General features: G+C 43.5%; 2 protein-coding genes across 2 annotated transcripts in view; one reads left to right on the top strand and one right to left on the bottom strand.

Annotated features, from left to right (window-relative positions):
- LOC147326894 (sodium channel protein type 4 subunit alpha B-like) overlaps nt 1-19,474 on the bottom strand; it is a 93,731-nt gene that overhangs the window by 5,882 nt on the left and 68,375 nt on the right. The window contains exons 30-31 of the mRNA XM_086302300.1: nt 2,352-2,417; nt 1,920-2,021 (exon numbers count right to left, since the gene is read on the bottom strand). Of these exons, the coding sequence (XP_086158426.1) occupies nt 1,920-2,021; nt 2,352-2,417 (168 nt within the window). The remainder of the gene's footprint in view (nt 1-1,919; nt 2,022-2,351; nt 2,418-19,474) is intronic.
- Nucleotides 11,587-13,868, top strand: LOC147326896 (uncharacterized). The gene has a single exon (XM_086302710.1). It carries the CDS (start codon nt 11,894-11,896, stop codon nt 13,550-13,552), a length of 1,659 nt encoding a protein of 552 aa, XP_086158836.1. The 5' UTR covers nt 11,587-11,893; the 3' UTR covers nt 13,553-13,868.

The following is a 19,474-nucleotide window of genomic DNA, read 5'->3' as shown; positions in this document are numbered from 1 at the left end:
AATGCAGAATTTCCCACCATTGCCATCAAAGAACATGAGAAACATGGAACTCTTGACCTTCCTGCATGAGAAGAAGCTGGTAGAAATTTACCCCAACATGTGGGTTGCTCTGAGAATCTTTGCCACTCTTCCTGTTACAGTACCTGCTGCTGAAAGAAGCTTCTCTAAGCTCAAACTCATTAAAACCTACCTGAGATCTACTATGATGCAAGAACGTCTCAGTGGACTTTCCATCATAAGCATAAATCATGTGGTCTCAAATCAGTTGTCATATGATGATGTTGTAGATGACTTTGCTGCAAGAAAGACTAGGTGTCACGGTCATGGACCCAGTATTTTGAGTTTTATTATGTTTGGGTTTTAGTTTACATCGGGGATTGTTTTCTTGTTCTCTTGTTGTGTTTATGATGATGATTATGATGTTTATTATTAGAGTTCCATGTTTCTGTTTATCTGGGTTTAAGATGCGGGTTTAGTTTCATATGTTATTTCCTGTCTGTCTCTCGATGTCGAGCCTGCGTGTGATGTTTTATTGTGAAGGTCTGCGTCTCATGTGAGTGTGTTCAGTTTTACCTCTGTCTCGTCTTACTGATTGTTCCCAGCTGTGTCCACCACCTGTGTGTAATTCCCGTATTTCTCTGTGTGTATTTAAGTCGTGTCCTCCGTCATTGTAGTTGCTGGTCCGTCTGTGTATTCCACCCTGCCTCATCTGTGTATCTACCATGTCTCACCCGTGTGTTCTCCCTGCTGTCCGTCATCATTCTCCTCTGCTCATTTTCATTCAGGTTTGTGCTTTGTAGTTTTAGTTGTTTCCCAGTATAGTTTAGTTCTCCGTGTTGCCGTTTGCCTCTCCTTTTGTGTTCAATAAATCACCTTTTACACCTTCACGACTGCCTGCGTGTGGATCCTCCTTTTCCTCCTCCACACGGCTCCTCTCACTCGCCGTGACACTAGGAGAGTAAGGCTGTAGCAGGTGATGTGAGGTTGATGAGGGGGTGGTGTACAGTAATTTGTAAGTCATTCTAGTTAATGCAGTATTAAAAAGCACAACTAGAGAACTCTGTAGGATCCCCTTTTTTGTAATATAGTTGTTAAAGTCATACTGGTTTATTTACAGTAATATCTTGTTTTGTGCAGTGCCTTATTTATATTGTATTTTTAATTTATTTTATCCAACTTGTTGACACGTTTTATTGTGTTTATGTATGTAAAATTTATTGTATTTCATATATTCATTTTTTATTTTTTGTATTCATTTATTTATTCATATATTTTTTTATCTTGTTAATTATTCTGATTGTGAATTTGGTTTCTTTAAGTAAAAAAAAAAAGGTCAAAGACAAAGCTATTCGGTTTCTTGTGAGTACATACACTACACTGCCAATGTAGGGTGGCGCCACCTAAAATCTTGCCTAGGGCGCCAGATTGGTTAGGGCCGGGCCTGATTGAGGGTGTCTGTCTATGCTGCTGTATTATTCTTTCTTTGTGAGTTTTTGGTAAATTTTTTGTCTGTTTGGGAGCTGACACAGTCTCAGTGGAGATGGGTTTTAAAAAATTTGTCCATATTTCTAGAAATGAGAGCTGCTCCATCCAAAGTGGGATGGATGCCGTCTCTCCTAACAAGACCAGGTTTCCTCCAGAAGGTTTGCCAATTATCTATGAAGCCCACATCGTTTCTGGGACACCACTCAGACAGCCAGCAATTTAAGGAGAACATGCGGCTAAACATGTCACTCCTGGTCTGATTGGGAAGGGGACCAGAGAAAACTAACACCAATTTAAAAAAGACACAGAGGGTGTCCTGACAGAGAAGAAGAAAAAACATTACCACACATTACATTTGTTTTTTTACTTTGATCTGAGTCTTTACAGAAGAAGACTCAAGTTTACTGACAGGAGGATGAGGCTCCGCCCACAACCTGGAGTAGCGTTCCCTCGGTGTCTCCATCCCGCACGTGTTCCTGGATCAGGTCTGCAGCACACTGTGTTGATGAGGTGAAGCTCACCTGTTCACATGACACCTGTAGGAAACAGGACTCACCTGTGAGATTTGTCACCTGTTGAAATCTTTGAAGTGTCCATGTTATTCATTTACAGATCAAATGTCACCCAACAACCACCTAAAATAAGGTCTGAAACCTTAAAGGCAAAATCCAGGGGAACACTGGATGTAAGCAGTCCATAGAATAATCACTGAAGTGTTTCAGCATTTCAGCTGAAATGTTTGAATTGCTCATTTAATCAGCTCAAATAAAATCAGTGAATCAGCAGCAGTGAAATCATCACTGATGACACCATCACAAAGCAATCATCTGTGCTTAAAAGCCCACTAACAACGAGACGACAAGAACCTGGCTGTTAATCCTGAATATTTCATCCAGTTTGGCTTTGTCCACCCCTCCTGATTCACCAAACACCTGCAAACACAACAACAACATCATAACAAGGTTGTAACTACATTAAGAATAATACCAGCAATAGTTGTAATTTATCAATAGATTTCTCACACAAAGACACCGTAAGTATGATTCCTGTTTCATCGTTAGTTGAGGGAAAGAAGGTCTGTAAAGGTTTCTTTAGTAATGGAAAACCAGAGACCAAAAATCTTCTTCAATCAGTGAAGAATAGTAAGATGTTCTGGCTTTACGGAGGGCTTTCTTATAAAGCAGCAAACTGTTTCTCCAGACTCCAGAAATCTCTGTCAGAACATGCTATGTCATGTTTAGGCGGAAACTAGCGAGCTAACTTCCTGCTAACTTCTAACTCCATTAAACTTCATAAATACTGTTTTCATGGATGCCTGGATGTTAAACTTAGTTGTTACACCTGGTAAAACAGCAACGCTGATCATTTTATTACAGATGAAAGAATTTAGTGCAGGGGTCGGCAACCCTGGGCACGCGTGCCACAGCTGGCACGCGAAGGGTTAACTGATGGCACGATCATAGCTGGACTGGCCATTGGGCTTACCGGGCATTTGCCCGGTTGGCCGATGGTTTTGTTTGTTTGTTGTTTTGGTTTTTTGCAACGTATAATCATTGAAAGGTGGTGGATTGGCCAGTTGTTGGCTGATGTGTAAATGTAACTCAGTTGTTTGGTGGTGGCTGTGGTGGAGCTTCCACAGAGGCCAGCAGGTGGATGAGGAAAAGGGGAGGCAGGAGGAGGAGAGACCCGAGGCGGCCGCCGGTCCGAGTGTCAGGTGATCTGAACTTCAGAAGTTATGACCTGCAGTCTATCTGGGTCAGATATAAACCAAGTTTAGGTGGAGTTTATTTTCGTTGTGCTGACTTTTTACAGTCAGTTACAATAACTCGTACTGCGTGAGCTAGCATGACGGAGTTTCTATACTTGGGTGGTGCTATGATGTTACTGATGGTGAACTTTATTTTGTTCATAAGGTTAGTTAGTAGAGTTGCCAACCGTCCCGTACAAACATAATCACCCCGCATTCAGAGAAATTATTACGTTTCGTGTTGAGCTGAGAAGGAACAGTTTGTCCCGGACTTCAGCTACAATGAAAAAAGACACAAAGCTGGATTTATTCTGCGTCTTCTCTCATTCTCTCCCCTCCCTCTCCTGTTTCTACTTCAATCATGAAGCTGATCAACAATCAGCTGATCGGCACCAGAAAGAGGAAACCAGCAGATGTCGCACTAAAGAACAGCAGCAGGTTTAAGCTTGATCAGCTGTTGTTAGAATTTATTTAATATTACTTTCTATCAGCTGATGTTTGCTGGAGCCACAGCTGTAAAGCTGCTGGTCATGATGTCTGTTTGGATATGTGGTGAGAGGGAAACATGAAGATGAAACCAGGAGATGTCCTTACTGAATCATCAGAGCTGAACAGGTGATGGAGAAACAGGTTTACCTTTTAGGTGACATGAATGAGTTGAAGTTATGAACTGTTTCTGAGAGACAAATAACACCAGGATCCTTTTCTTTGTAGACCAAAAACCAAAGTTTTTATCTGATGTAAAATGTATAAAAATCATATCAGCAAGAGAGTGTACAGCACTGTCACAACAGTGTTTGTTTTCATTGTTGTGAGGAGACCATAAACAGCATTTGCATTTTCTGCTGTACCGTTCATTTGCTGTTATGGATAAAAAGTGTCTTTTTTTTGTTTCAAAATAGCTGATAACTATTTGCCAACTGCCAACATCTGCAAACAAATATAATTCTGTAAAGTACTGTTAATATAGAGCGTTATTAAATGTATTGCTAATGCAGTCATATGGCACACTGACTTCTGAGGAAATTTTAGATGCACTCATCATCAGAAAGGTTGCCGACTCCTGATTTAGACAGTTTGTAACTCTGAGTGATGCTGCAGAGTTCATTTGACTTTGGGACCTGAAGCAGAGTTTGGACCAGACAGGAGAGGGTTTTCAGGAAACACTGTTAAATGTTCAGTTTCTATCCCATACGTTAAAACAAGATCTACAGTGTAATTAAAGTGGTGGGTGGGTTCTTTTACATTTTGTGAGAAGCCAATTGAGTCTAATAACAGATTAAATGCCATGTTGAGGCTGTCATTTTTAGCATCTACATGGATGTTAAAATCATTTATTTATTTCATTTTCATTTATAAAGCACATTTAATAACAACAGGGTGTTGACCAAAGTAAATGGTAAATGGCCTGTATTTATATAGCGCTTTACTAGTCCCTAAGGACCCCAAAGCGCTTTACATATCCAGTCATCCTCCCATTCACACACTGGTGATGGCAGCTACATTGTAGCCACAGCCACCCTGGGGCGCACTGACAGAGGCGAGGCTGCCGGACACTGGCGCCACCGGGCCCTCTGACCACCACCAGTAGGCAACGGGTGAAGTGTCTTGCCCAAGGACACAACGACCGAGACTGTCCAAGCCGGGGCTCGAACCGGCAACCTTCCGATTACAAGGCGAGCTCCCAACTCTTGAGCCACGATCGCCCAGTGCTGTACAACATAACAATTAAACAGTGGCATTAATAACAACAACAGATAAAAATTAAAAATTAGAGCAGCAGTCCCCAACCTCCGGGCGTCGGACAGGTACCGGTCCGTGAGTTATTTTGATACCGGGCCGCGAGAGTTGAGGCTTAAACCGGTCCATGGTGCAAAAAAGGTTGGGGACCGCTGCTCTAGAGGGCGTATACAGCTGCACAAGGTCAGACAAATAGTCCGGTGCATGGCCATTTAGCACTTTATAAGTTAAAAGTAAGATTTTGAATTTAATTCTAAAACGCACTGGAAGCCAATGAAGGGAAGCAAGCACCGGAGTAATATGTTGGTGTTTCTTCACACGAGTGAAAAGGCGAGCTGCAGCATTCTGTACCAGTTGGAGCCGGGCCAAGCTGGACTGACTGACACCCACATATACAGGGAGTGCAGAATTATTAGGCAAATGAGTATTTTGTCCTCTGCATGCATGTTGTCTTATTCCAAGCTGTATAGGCTCGAAAGCCTACTACCAATTAAGCATATTAGGTGATGTGCATCTCTGTAATGAGAAGGGGTGTGGTCTAATGACATCAACACCCTATATCAGGTGTGCATAATTATTAGGCAACGTCCTTTCCTTTGGCAAAATGGGTCAAAAGAAGGACTTGACAGGCTCAGAAAAGTCAAAAATAGTGAGATATCTTGCAGAGGGATGCAGCAGTCTCAAAATTGCAAAGCTTCTGAAGCGTGATCATCGAACAATCAAGCGTTTCATTCAAAATAGTCAACAGGGTCGGAAGAAGCGTGTGGAAAAACCAAGGCGCAAAATAACTGCCCATGAACTGAGAAAAGTCAAGCGTGCAGCTGCCAAGATGCCACTTGCCACCAGTTTGGCCATATTTCAGAGCTGCAACATCACTGGAGTGCCCAAAAGCACAAGGTGTGCAATACTCAGAGACATGGCCAAGGTAAGAAAGGCTGAAAGACGACCACCACTGAACAAGACACACAAGCTGAAACGTCAAGACTGGGCCAAGAAATATCTCAAGACTGGTTTTTCTAAGGTTTTATGGACTGATGAAATGAGAGTGAGTCTTGATGGGCCAGATGGATGGGCCCGTGGCTGGATTGGTAAAGGGCAGAGAGCTCCAGTCCGACTCAGACGCCAGCAAGGTGGAGGTGGAGTACACATTCACCAGTGTGTGAATGTGTGTGTGAATGGGTGGATGACTGGATATGTAAAGCGCTTTGGGGTCCTTAGGGACTAGTAAAGCGCTATATAAATACAGGCCATTTACCATTTACCATTTACTGGTTTGGGCTGGTATCATCAAAGATGAGCTTGTGGGGCCTTTTCGGGTTGAGGATGGAGTCAAGCTCAACTCCCAGTCCTACTGGCAGTTTCTGGAAGACACCTTCTTCAAGCAGTGGTACAGGAAGAAGTCTGCATCCTTCAAGAAAAACATGATTTTCATGCAGGACAATGCTCCATCACACGCGTCCAAGTACTCCACAGCGTGGCTGGCAAGAAAGGGTATAAAAGAAGAAAAACTAATGACATGGCCTCCTTGTTCACCTGATCTGAACCCCATTGAGAACCTGTGGTCCATCATCAAATGTGAGATTTACAAGGAGGGAAAACAGTACACCTCTCTGAACAGTGTCTGGGAGGCTGTGGTTGCTGCTGCACGCAATGTTGATGGTGAACAGATCAAAACACTGACAGAATCCATGGATGGCAGGCTTTTGAGTGTCCTTGCAAAGAAAGGTGGCTATATTGGTCGCTGATTTGTTTTTGTTTTGTTTTTGAATGTCAGAAATGTATATTTGTGAATGTGGAGATGTTATATTGGTTTCACTGGTAAAAATAAATAATTGAAATGGGTATATATTTGTTTTTTGTTAAGTTGCCTAATAATTATGCACAGTAATAGAAAGGCAGCAGGCCCAGACAAGGTGTGTCCTAGGATGCTAAAGGCGTGTGCTGCTGAACTTGGGGAGCCGCTACAACGAGTCTTCAACCTCAGTCTGCGACTGGGGAGAGTGCCCGCCCTATGGAAGACATCCTGCATCGTCCCGGTCCCCAAAAAGAACCGGCCCAATGAGCTGAATGACTTCCGACCGGTGGCACTGACGTCACATCTTATGAAGACTCTAGAGCGGCTCTTCCTCAACCTCCTCCGACCACAGGTACAACATGCCCAGGACCCACTACAGTTTGCATACAAGGCGGGTGTCGGAGTGGAGGATGCCATCCTGTACCTCCTACACAGAGCCCACTCACACCTGGATGGGGGAAAAGGCACGGTCAGGATCCTGTTTCTTGACTTTTCCAGTGCCTTTAATACCATCCGGCCCTGTATGCTTCAGGAAAAACTGAACAGGATGGAGGTGGACCCCTGCCTGGTGGCTTGGATCTCCGACTACCTCACCGACAGACCACAGTACGTCAGGCTGAAGGACATCACGTCTGACACTGTGGTCAGCAGCACAGGAGCACCACAGGGAACTGTGCTGTCCCCTCTTCTCTTCACCCTGTACACCTCTGACTTCAGCTACAACTCTGAATTATGCCACATTCAGAAGTTTGCAGACGACACAGCCATCATGGGGTGTATCTGCACTGTTAAAAAAATCCGTAAATTTAGGGGTCCCTTTACCGTGGATTTGCTACGGATTCGCTCCGTTTTGCGAAATACGGAAAGTTTGCTGTTGCGCGAGGCAGAATTTTCTCCCCCACCCAGAATATTCCGACGCCATTACTTTCAGTGCGGTCAGTGCCTACCTAAATTTCTGCAAGTCACAAGGAAAGTTGGAAACAGGTTGGTTGTGTGGAATGAGAATGAGAATGGAGTGCCACCTTGTTCCCCCTCGTACATTAAATTGGTCTCGATAGGCAGTTGGTAGTGGTGTGTATGTGAGTGGACGTTTGCTGCTAGCTGCGTTAGCATTAGCCAGCCGCCTGCGCTTCGTAAGTACGTCAAAAACCATTTTTTCCCTCCCTCTTACATGAAATTTGGTCTCGATAGTCAGTTGGTAGCCGTGTGTGTTTCATGGTAACATTTGAATGTGTGGGTTTTGCGTTATTTTGAAGCGTGGTTTGCCCAACTAAAGTTAACGTTAGCCCATAAGTTGGATGCGCGCGCTTGTGTGTGTGTGTGTGTGTGTGTGTGTGTGTAAATTAGCCACATGTGTGTATTGTTATAGCTCGCTGTGTTACATTAGCATGCAACTGAACATGGTAATAATTAAAAGGGGTGATAGTTAAGTAGAATCAGATTTCATTGCAGAAAACATTGCAGCCCAAAGAGAGTGGCCCATGCAGCCCAACGCAGATTACTTATTTGAAGGTACCTGAAAAGTGAATATGCTTCACTGTGCTGATATAAATTTATTGTTTTCATATTGATTCTGTTCTGATTCTGGCTATTGTCGAGGAGGGAAATTATTTTACTGCTATTGTTAAATAATTGTCATTGTATTAATAATATAATCTGCAGCATGGATATTGCATTCCAAGGTTTAAACAGTGTCTCTTTCAGAAAGACTGAGTTGCAGGCTGACAGGAAGTTGTATGTAGAAAGAAGCAGGAAGTTATTTTGAGCCGCAGGCTAAGACGAGGCTTTAACAATGTAACAGATAGCTTTAAGAAGGCCTTAAGCAGTTATGACTATTTTATACACAATGCATATCTGTGCTTATTAAAGAGTTGGAGCTCGGTCAATTAATTGGGGGTCGGAAGCTTTGTTCGGCGCGATGTTCGGACAATCTATTGTGCAAGTGACTTGGAGCCATAGAAGGAATCGCAATACATGCTTACAAAACACTTATATATCAGATCATTTTATATTAAGGTTTTAGTAGAGGTTCTTGATTAAAACATTTATTTAGTAGAAGACATACACATAGTCTCAGTGAGCTTCTGGTCTGGTAAAAGGTCAGAAGTGCAACAGGTGAATTGAGAAAGAGCATTTGAGGACGAGACACAGACAGTAGGTGAAGAGGTGACACAAAGAGCATGTGAGGTCAACACACACACACACACACACACACACTTTAAATTAGATTTATTTAGAGGAGAGGTTAGTTATGTTTGGCTGTAACTGCAAAATTGTCTTGGTAAAAGAGGAACCGTTTCTTGGTGTCTCGGCAAGAAAGAGGAACAAGACAAGAACTGAAAGGTAGACAGGAAGGGCTAGTCATGAAAATAGAAGATGATTTTCTAGGTGAAAAGTCATGATGATGTTGATCTGATCTATGTATAAAATGTATCTGTGACGCATGAAGGAGCGTCAGTAAACAAACCCTGATGCTATAAAATATCTGTTCATGCTTTGATTAAGTCGAAGACTACTTCCTGTCTGCGTACAGAGTTGTCTTCCCACGCGTGTATTCATTAAAATCATCGTTTGACTTCACCCGGCCGGATTGGTGTGGTTATTCTTCGATCACCTCTTGTACCCTTCCTCAATATTGAATCTTAACATTTGGGGGCTTCGTCCGGTTATTGAGGAGGGAGAGTTGGAGGTTTAGACGGAGAAATCCGGGGTCTTAGGTGGTCTGACGGGCAGACATGAATTCCAGTGGTCTAAGTGAGTGGACATAAGCCGGCTTATCCAAAAGGTAAGGCACTACCTGTTGAATTATTTCCAAAGTGTGCCAAATTGGAAATGATAAAATTTAAGTCTACTCACTGAAGTTACTGGTGGATGTCTGTTTTGATTTTGATGAGAATCTCATGACAGTACTGAGGATTTAAAGCAGTTGGACTGCTGGAAAGGATTTAATGCGGTTGGACCGCGGGAAGCAGTTGGACTGCTGGAAATGATTTTAGTAGGTTAGGGAATTTGGTTATTTTTTGGTTATAAGGTTGGACCTGCTTCAGTCTTACACTTTGTTGGGTGTTTTGCTGTTGTTCCAAAGTATTATAAATTACTCAAGAACGCCAGTTGGACTGGTAGGAAGCGCAGTTCTCGGAGGTAATGCTCCCTCCTGGCCGAGGACGCTTGGCCCTGACCTATCGGCGAATAGGGTTAGTACGGTCGGCAACCGGGGAGAACTTGGGAACCTCCAAAATAGCTAGTGGTTGGACCACTTTACCGTTTGGAACGGTAATCTGCGCTTTTTTGGGCAGCAAAGGTTGGACCTTGGGTGTTGGACACTTTTAAATTGAGTTAGGGACTTTAGAGATGAGGCCAGAAACTGTTGGACAGATACTGGTTAATTGATTACAAAAAAGTTGGACTTTTATCGGTTAGACCGTTAACTTAAATTTTTCGAAATTCGGTAGGTGTTAAAAGGCATAAAATCTGTGCAGTTGTAAATATAAGACGTCTCTGTAATAAAAAAGATCTCTGTGGGTCGAGTCAGCAATGCACTGACTGCCTGCTGCTATTCTTAGATGAAGAGTGTGTGTGCATGCAAATGAGGCAGCTGATGCAGAGCGCATGAGAGGACTATGCTTTCGGTTTTGTGTGTCATTCAGCTCTATAACTATTGTTTGCAAATGTGGATAAATGTCTGCAATTAAAATGCTGGCTTAGTAAATAATAACATTGTAAATATATGAATGGTGACAGCGTTTCAAAATAGAATATAAGAATTGTTTGTGTTTAAAACCAACGTTTAGGTAAAGAAGATTTAAGGTGGATTTGAAGGCATAAACAAAAAATAAAAGGGTTACAGTCTGCAAGGGTTGTTAATTCATGAGCTGACTGGATGCAGAGTAAGTGGAGTGGTCATCCTGAGAGGATTGAATGATGCTCTAACTCTGTGGTCAAGTCAGACATAGGCTTTAAGCAACCATGAGCCACTAGTAAGCGTGACAGATTAATGAGTATGTGTAAATTGAACTTGTTAAATAGCTTTGATAGGAGTAACTCAATGAGCACGCAATAAAGTGGACCTGTTAGAACCTGTTTGACATTTGTCGCTTTAACAGTAAATGATTGTGTTGTGTCCCATGCACTAAACAGTCCCATTTAATACTGTAAAATCGTTGTTTAAATAGAATAAGCAAACATGCCTGTGATTTATTTTGCAACCTGTAACATACAAATTGCAGAGGAAGAGGGTCGACTAGAGGTGACCTGTAAATGTCACATAGTGACTGAGGAAGGTGTTTCACCTTATGAGATGACAGTGTGGTCCGAGATTGAGCTGCATGAGCTAAATGCCTATATACAAAGTTGTCTATTTCTATTTCAAGGCTTAAAGGAGATGACTGAGCATGAAAATGATCCAAATTGGGAGCCCACAGAGGCCGCCCACTTTGCTCAGGTTATGGTAGAGTCGGTACTAGACGGTTTTGATTCTGATATGCTTGCTTGGGAAATAATGTAATTATCTGTGGAGATGTCTCCAAGCGATTAGTAGATTTAAAGGAGACAAATGTGCTTGAGAGTGCGTGGTTGAAATTGTATGTGTGCGTGTGCGTTTGATATGTGGGAGCCTTCTCGGGCAGCGATTTTTTTGTTAAACCTGTGGCAGGCTGTGCAACATGGAGAAAGCTTTGACATAATGTCATAAAGGTGATTTCTTGGTTTTAGACTTATTAGTACGGGACAAGTTGAGGGACCCTTGAGGGTGTGTTGCTGTAAAGTATATAAGGGACGTGCAGCGCCGTTAATGGGTTTAAAATAAATGAAAAAACACTAATCCGAGGAACTATTGGAGAGGTAAGTATACGGAGGTGAGCGCGTTGCGCATAAGGGTTGCTGGTGTCATATATTAACACTTTGAGGGCGAATAATTTTGATTGAGTGTCAACGCTTGAGAACGCGAGGACAGCGTCTAAAGTGCTGGGTTAAACTTTGTGTATCACCGAGCAGGGGAAGAGGAGCCAGTGGTTGCGAGAACAGCGAGACGAAGATTGAAACCGAAAGTTAAGCGTGTCTGGGTGACCTAGACCAAGAAGGTGGAGTCGACCAACGCCATTGGAAGAGGTAAGTCTGTGTTTCAGAGAATGGCTGACAGCTCGGGTGCAACACCTAGTGGGAAAAGGGGATGCAAACCTCTGAAGGATCAGCTTGAACAGCTTAAGAAAGCTATTCGTTTGGCTTCACCTGGAGCACTAAAATCAGCAGAGAAAGAGTGCCAAGCGATGGAGGTTGAGGTAAGCAAACTTATTACATCCCAACAGAAAGGGCTGGGTGATAAAATACCTCTGAGCTTGGTGTTAAGAACTGAAGGAGAAGTGTATGGACAAATGCATGAGGCCCTACGTGCGTCCATAGAGGCATTAACGGCATTGGAGGTTATAAAACAGAGAGTAATGCAGGGAGGGCCAGAAGAGGAGAATGAAGACCGTGCGACGTCATCAGAAGAAGAAGACGATGAGGAGGACGAAGATGGAGGAGCTGAACCCCAACCAAGTACAAGCCTAATTTTGAGGAAAAGAAGTGTGAAGAGAGACCAAGCACAGAGACAGCCCATATTTAAGAGCTCAAAGGGGAAAGGAAAGTTGAGGAAGAGTAGAAGAGTGAGTTTTGAACAAGGAGCTCCTGACCCTGGTTTAAGTCTGCCTCTGATAGCAGGTCCAAAGAACGAACCAGTTTATCGCGCCTATAAGGTGAGAGATTTGGAAGCATTGGTTAAACAACTTCCACCAATAACCAAGGGAGAACATTGGGAAGGAGAAGAATTAGCGCTGGGCGACTTTCGCACTTTGGCCGGACGTTGTATGCTGGGTGGTGGGTTAGCAGATGTAGAGCAGATAGCTCAAACAACCAGATATGCAAATGACCTGAAATATCATGAGGTGCAGAGTGACTTAGCAGATGCAGTTCGGGAGAAGGACCCAACTCCTAACTTTGGAGCCATTCCAAAAATTATTTGGGATCCTAAAAACACACCCAGAGAGTGTTTAGCTAAAGCAAAGGAACAATGGTTGTTAGGAACAGGAATACATCCGGGGAAGGAGGGTGAAAGTAGAGCGTGGTTTCGTTCGGCAGTGCTGGCAGGGCTGCCCAACCAGGTTGCAGTTGACTTGGAAAAGAACCCAGATTTTGCCGTTGCAGACTCGGTGCAGTGGGAGAGACATGTGACCTACAGACTTCAGCAGGAACAGGATTTGGCAAACAAACAAAAGAAAGAGTTGGAGGAGGCACAGGCGCAGCTGGTAAAGATACAGCTGACGGAGGCGAGAAACAAGGCAGGTGATAGAAAGAAAGAGGATAAAGAGAGCGCAAGGAAAATAATGGTGGCAAGGTCTCAGCCCGATCCTGTGCCTGACTGGTCAGATCAGGATCCGGGTCTCTACCCTGATGATCGTTGGCCCGCCAATGCACCAAGGCAGCGTCAACCAGTAGGGAATTGGGGGACCGGTGGACCGCAGAGAGGGCGTGGTGGATCCGTGAGGGGAGGACAAAGGGCTCGGAATCCGGGGAATCCTGGCAGTGTGTCTTGGACTGGCTGTTACAGCTGTGGAGCAGAAGGACACTGGTCCCGAGAATGCCCTGAATCGCAGCGAAATTATCAGAGGCGAGGCTATCAACCCCAGGCACGAGGAGGCCCAAGACAAAGAGTTGCTTACAGGGGAGCACATCAAGCTCCAAACCCGAATGCAGCACCAGCCCCCCAGTACCCAGTAGCCGACTGGGGCTGGGAGGGGGAGCAATACTGATGGAGCCCGGAGAAACTGAACAGCGTGGGGACGGCAGAACCTATGCTGTCAATGATGATGATCCAGCATTGACACAGCTGGGAAAACAGACTTTGAAGCACCAATATGTGGTGTCCTGACAGGTGCCTGGAAAATCTCATGGGCAGGGACCTGCTTGTGAAACTGGGATCACCTTCAAAGACTCAATATCTAGTCCAGAACTCTGAACAACCCACTGCCGAAATCTACTGGGGGAGGCTAGTGGAAGAAGGCATTTTGAGACATTATCAGCTATGGAAACCCTGGGTAATGAGCCTGGCCGTCTATTCCCCCCGCGAGATCCTTTCCACGTTACACTCTTTTATGATAGGGAAGATAATGATATCTATCGGGAACAGTTCCAGTCTGATCTTGAGGGACAGACGTGGAATGTGCAAACACATAACATTTATGTTGGACCAGAAGGTGTGGCCGCGGCTGTGAAATTTACTGATGAACAACTGCCTTGGTACAATGTGGGAGAGGATTCAGCCCCTCACATTACATTGGCGGTCCACGAGGGTCATGGGCCAAGAGATCTGGGACCAATGGTCAAGCGGGCGCTGGACAACGCATGCTGGCAAGGCACCCAAATTCCAAATGTCTGGTATGCACCAAAATGTAAAATATATCGCATAACTTGTTTGTCCAACGATGCAGTGATCTTAGAACATAAAGAAATCTCCAGAATACATGGCAGGGAAAGAATGGATCATCCTGATGCAGTAGCTGAGCTCTCAAAATTGCCTGGTACTTTGTGGTCCGCAGGGCCCACAGATGTAGGTCTAGCTAACTGTTCGCCTGTCCTGTTCCGGCTGAAGTCTGACATACCATTTAACAGACCATAATAGAAGCACAAAACTGAAGACCAAAAGTGGTTCACATGTATTGACCTAGCGAATGCATTCTTTTGTCTCCCACTGCACGAGTCACTCAGAGACATTTTCTCATTCACATACAGAGGCCGCAAATTTAGGTACACACGCCTACCACAAGGCTTTGCACTCTCACCAGGAATTTTTAATCAGGTGTTGAAAGAGACATTGTCCCCATGTCAACTGCCAGGGGGCTGTACATTAATAGAGTATGTTGATGATCTTCTTATTGCAGCCCCGTCAGCAGCGGCCTGTACGGCAGCATCGCTCGTGGTGTTGAACAGATTGGCGGAGTGTGGCTTCAAAGTGAGCAAAGAAAAACTGCAGTTGGTCCGGCCAGAGGTAACATTCCTGGGCCGGGTGATCGCACACAGATCAGTGGGGTTAATGAACATACACAGAGACCAAATTCTAACACATCCAAAACCAAGAACTGTGAAGGAGTTGCTTTCCTTTCTTGGCTTGACAGGTTACAGCAGGCAGTTCATTCCGAACTATGCGGGTAAAACGGCCCCTTTAAGGGACCTGATCAAGAAAGTTGGTGTTCGAAATCTGAAGGCTGAATTGCCTTGGACGCCGGACACAGAGACAGCGTTCATTTCACTAAAACAGGATTTGTCAAGAGCCACAGATCTGGCCACACCTAACTATGATGAGGCATTTTATCTTGATGTTTCAGAAACAAAGGGAGTTGTGAATGGTGTGTTGTTTCAGAAAAAAGGGGGAGGTAGGGATGTACTTATGTATGTCAGCATAAGATTAAATTCAACAGAAGCAAGGCATCCCACATGCACACAACACGCAGCAGGAGTAGCAAAGATAATTCAGAAAACAGCACATATAGTGAGGGAACACCCACTGAAAGTGCTTACTACACACAGTGTAGTGGCCTATGTGAACTCACAGGCATTCACAATGACTCCACTGACGCAACAAAGGTTCAGCAAAATTTTAGAGGCGCCAAATCTGATATTCACACATGAAGGAATAAATATGGCAGACCTAATGGGGTCAGGAGAACCACATGACTGTATTAAGAAAGCCCAGGTTGAAGGAAAAATCGAGGGACAACAGTCGGCCCAGAGAGCTGAAGTGATAGCCCTAACTCGAGCCCTGAGGTTGGCTAAAAACATGAGAGTGAACATCTACACTGACTCAGCATATGCGTTTGGAGCAGCTCATGTGGAACTGGCTCAGTGGAAGGGAGCCGGGTTCAGAACGGCCACTAATGCACCCATCTGTCACAAAAAGGCCCTGGAGGACCCAGACGAGGTAAGTATTATAAAATGTAAAGGCCACTCACAAGCAGACAGTATGGTGGCAAGAGGAAATCAGAAAGCTGACGAAGCCGCAAAGGAAGCAGCGGGCTACAAAGGACAGAGACAACTGGTGCAGGTAACCCCAGAAGAGGAGGTTAGCACTAACAGCATGGAAGAAGTTAGACAGGCTCAGGAGGAGACATCCCCAGAGGAAAAGGGGGTGTGGGAAAACAAAGGAGCCTGGCAAGATGGCGGTTTGTGGAGGGGGCCAGATGGGCGTCCCGCTTTAACGGCCAAAATGGCGGAACAAAAGGTGAATGAGGCTCACGGGCTTGGTCACGTGGGAGTGAAACAGATGGAGAGAAATTTGTGCCGATGGTGGCATCCTGATTTGAGAAGGATGATACTGGAAAAGGCCAGAACGTGCCTAATTTGTGGGGCACACAACCCAAAGCCAGCAGTAAAACCTGAAGCTGGTAAGTTTCTCATGCCAGAAAGGCCAGGAGAAGAGGTCGTGATTGATTATACCGACATGATTGATACAGGCCCAGGTGGGATGAGGTATTTGTTGGTGTGTGTGGATGTTTTGACTGGATGGCCCGAAGCATGGGCGACCAAATGTGAAGACGCGAAAAGCGTGATTAAGTGCTTAATCAATCATTACATTCCAAGGCATGGGTTTCCCAAGAGAATTAGATCAGACAATGGTACTCACTTCAAGAATAAAGATTTGCAAGAGGTAGAGAGGATGTTGGGAGTGCAACATAAGTTCGGGACGGTCTTTCATCCTCAATCTCAAGGAAAGGTAGAGAGGATGAACCTAAATTTGAAAAACAAGTTGGCTAAAATTTGTGCGCAGACAGGGCTAAATTGGGTCGCAGCCCTGCCCATTGCTTTGATGACCATAAGATGTTTATGATGATGTTAACTTTGTATTTCAGGTGCAGTTATAACTATTTTATACATATTGCATTTTGTGCTTTTAAAGGAGTTGTGGCTCAAATTTGTCTCTGGAGGGTCACGAGCCTTTGGCTAGCGCTATGATTAGCCAATCTACTGTGAGGATAATATGAGTTCATGAAGGATTGCACACGCTTACAGACACAGAGTTAAGAAACACACATGACAGTATTGATTCCAGGCAAAAGGCCCTAAATTCATTTAGCTTTTAACTGAACTTAAAGAAGGACCAAAGAGGAAGGAAAGCATATATTTTGGTTAAGTCTGATACATTAGAATTAGAAGGTATTGTTACATTAAGGGAGCAAAATGAAATAAAAAGGTTATACCAAAACAGGTGATAACATAGGAAATGTGAGGTTTTAAAATGAAGTTAGTGTTAACACATAGGAGTTGTTTCAAGGCAGCATTTAGCTATGATGAAATGTATACAGGAGTAATTGCTTATATGCTTAAACTTAATTGATTAAAGTGGTTGTTTTCTTTTGGAGTAGATTAACTTGCAGCAGCGACAACTTGTGCACAGGATGTTGATGATCAGATAAGGGAAAGTAGAGCGAGCAACTGGACGTGAAACCAGCGCTTAAAAGAATTTTAAAGTGATGAGTAACGTTGAAGAGTATACATAAATACAAGTCAATAAGTTAAGAAGATAATTAGGATCAGGCTTTTGATTAAAGAGTCCCAGATAGGATAAGTTAGGGAGATGCAGGAAAGGTGTTTTGTTTCCTTTGCAGAAGATCGATCTCGGCGACCACAGGAGGGGCGAGGATCCTGGAGATCTCGAGGTTCGAGACCACCAGAGAAGGGTCTGCGTGAGGACACAATGTATTGTGACCTCTGGTGTTCCAGAGGTCAAAAGGGGGAGTGTCGAGGAGGGAAATTATTTTACTGCTATTGTTAAATAATTGTCATTGTATTAATAATATAATCTGCAGCATGGATATTGCATTCCAAGGTTTAAACAGTGTCTCTTTCAGAAAGACTGAGTTGCAGGCTGACAGGAAGTTGTATGTAGAAAGAAGCAGGAAGTTATTTTGAGCCGCAGGCTAAGACGAGGCTTTAACAATGTAACAGATAGCTTTAAGAAGGCCTTAAGCAGTTATGACTATTTTATACACAATGCATATCTGTGCTTATTAAAGAGTTGGAGCTCGGTCAATTAATTGGGGGTCGGAAGCTTTGTTCGGCGCGATGTTCGGACAATCTATTGTGCAAGTGACTTGGAGCCATAGAAGGAATCGCAATACATGCTTACAAAACACTTATATATCAGATCATTTTATATTAAGGTTTTAGTAGAGGTTCTTGATTAAAACATTTATTTAGTAGAAGACATACACATAGTCTCAGTGAGCTTCTGGTCTGGTAAAAGGTCAGAAGTGCAACAGGTGAATTGAGAAAGAGCATTTGAGGACGAGACACAGACAGTAGGTGAAGAGGTGACACAAAGAGCATGTGAGGTCAACACACACACACACACACACACACTTTAAATTAGATTTATTTAGAGGAGAGGTTAGTTATGTTTGGCTGTAACTGCAAAATTGTCTTGGTAAAAGAGGAACCGTTTCTTGGTGTCTCGGCAAGAAAGAGGAACAAGACAAGAACTGAAAGGTAGACAGGAAGGGCTAGTCATGAAAATAGAAGATGATTTTCTAGGTGAAAAGTCATGATGATGTTGATCTGATCTATGTATAAAATGTATCTGTGACGCATGAAGGAGCGTCAGTAAACAAACCCTGATGCTATAAAATATCTGTTCATGCTTTGATTAAGTCGAAGACTACTTCCTGTCTGCGTACAGAGTTGTCTTCCCACGCGTGTATTCATTAAAATCATCGTTTGACTTCACCCGGCCGGATTGGTGTGGTTATTCTTCGATCACCTCTTGTACCCTTCCTCAATATTGAATCTTAACACTATCCTTCAATTGGCAAATTCAATCTCTTAAAAATGTTGACTTGTAACATTTGTGGCTTTAACGCTCGGTCTTCGACTGATTACTTGAAACACTGCCGAACACACAGAAATAATAATAATGTATCTTTTTTATGTGGCCATAGGGATTGCAGAAGGAAGTTTAACACATACAGTAGCCTTGCTGTGCATATGTCACGAGCTCATGTAGACAGAAGGAGCACACAAACATGGAACCGTAATGTGTCTGTACAGTTAAGGTGCTTGTTTAATTTTTGCAGCAGTGAATATGATGATCTTAAAACTTTAAAGTGTCATTTGAGTGGTCACATAGATGAGGGTTTGACTGTAACATGTCCCTTTGATGGATGTTCTAAGACATTCAATGTAAAGTCATCATTTTTAACGCATATTTCCAGATACCATAAAGGGTGGGATGTTACCAAGATAGCCCCAGTTCATATATGTGAACTAACAGAACGGTCTTTCCAAGGTGAAGGATCACCTGAAGAACCTGAAAGTTTTAACATTGATGCAGAACAAAGTGATAATTTCTGCAGTGATCAAGTGAAAGACAACTTCACAGAGAGTCTTGCTCAGTTTTACTTGGGTTTACAGGCAAAATATTTGGTTCCAGCCTCCACAATAACAGAAATAGCAAATGAAATGAGAACTATAAGTGATATTCAACAGGAATATACTGTGGATGCACTAGCCTGTGAACTGGGGCAGTATGGTGTTCCAAAGGAGACTGTAACATCTCTTGGGAATAGTATATACGAGCAGAGCCCTATGCACAAGGCATTACATGAAAAGGGTCATTTAACTACGCAACACAAGAGGCTGAAATATTACAAGTCACACTATGACTATGTTGAACCTGTTGAAGT

Source organism: Aulonocara sp. 'chitande type north' Nkhata Bay, linkage group LG7 (assembly GCF_057382095.1).
Source record: "Aulonocara sp. 'chitande type north' Nkhata Bay isolate Kocher_YH1m ecotype deep benthic linkage group LG7, A_spYH_male_GT1.1, whole genome shotgun sequence".
Lineage (NCBI taxonomy): Eukaryota > Metazoa > Chordata > Actinopteri > Cichliformes > Cichlidae > Aulonocara > Aulonocara sp. 'chitande type north' Nkhata Bay.
This window is presented reverse-complemented; position numbering and strand designations above follow the sequence as displayed.

Coding starts and splice junctions, on each gene's coding strand:
- LOC147326896 (XM_086302710.1), top strand. CDS start 11,894: ATGGCTGACAGCTCGGGTGCAACACCTAGTGGGAAAAGGGGATGCAAA.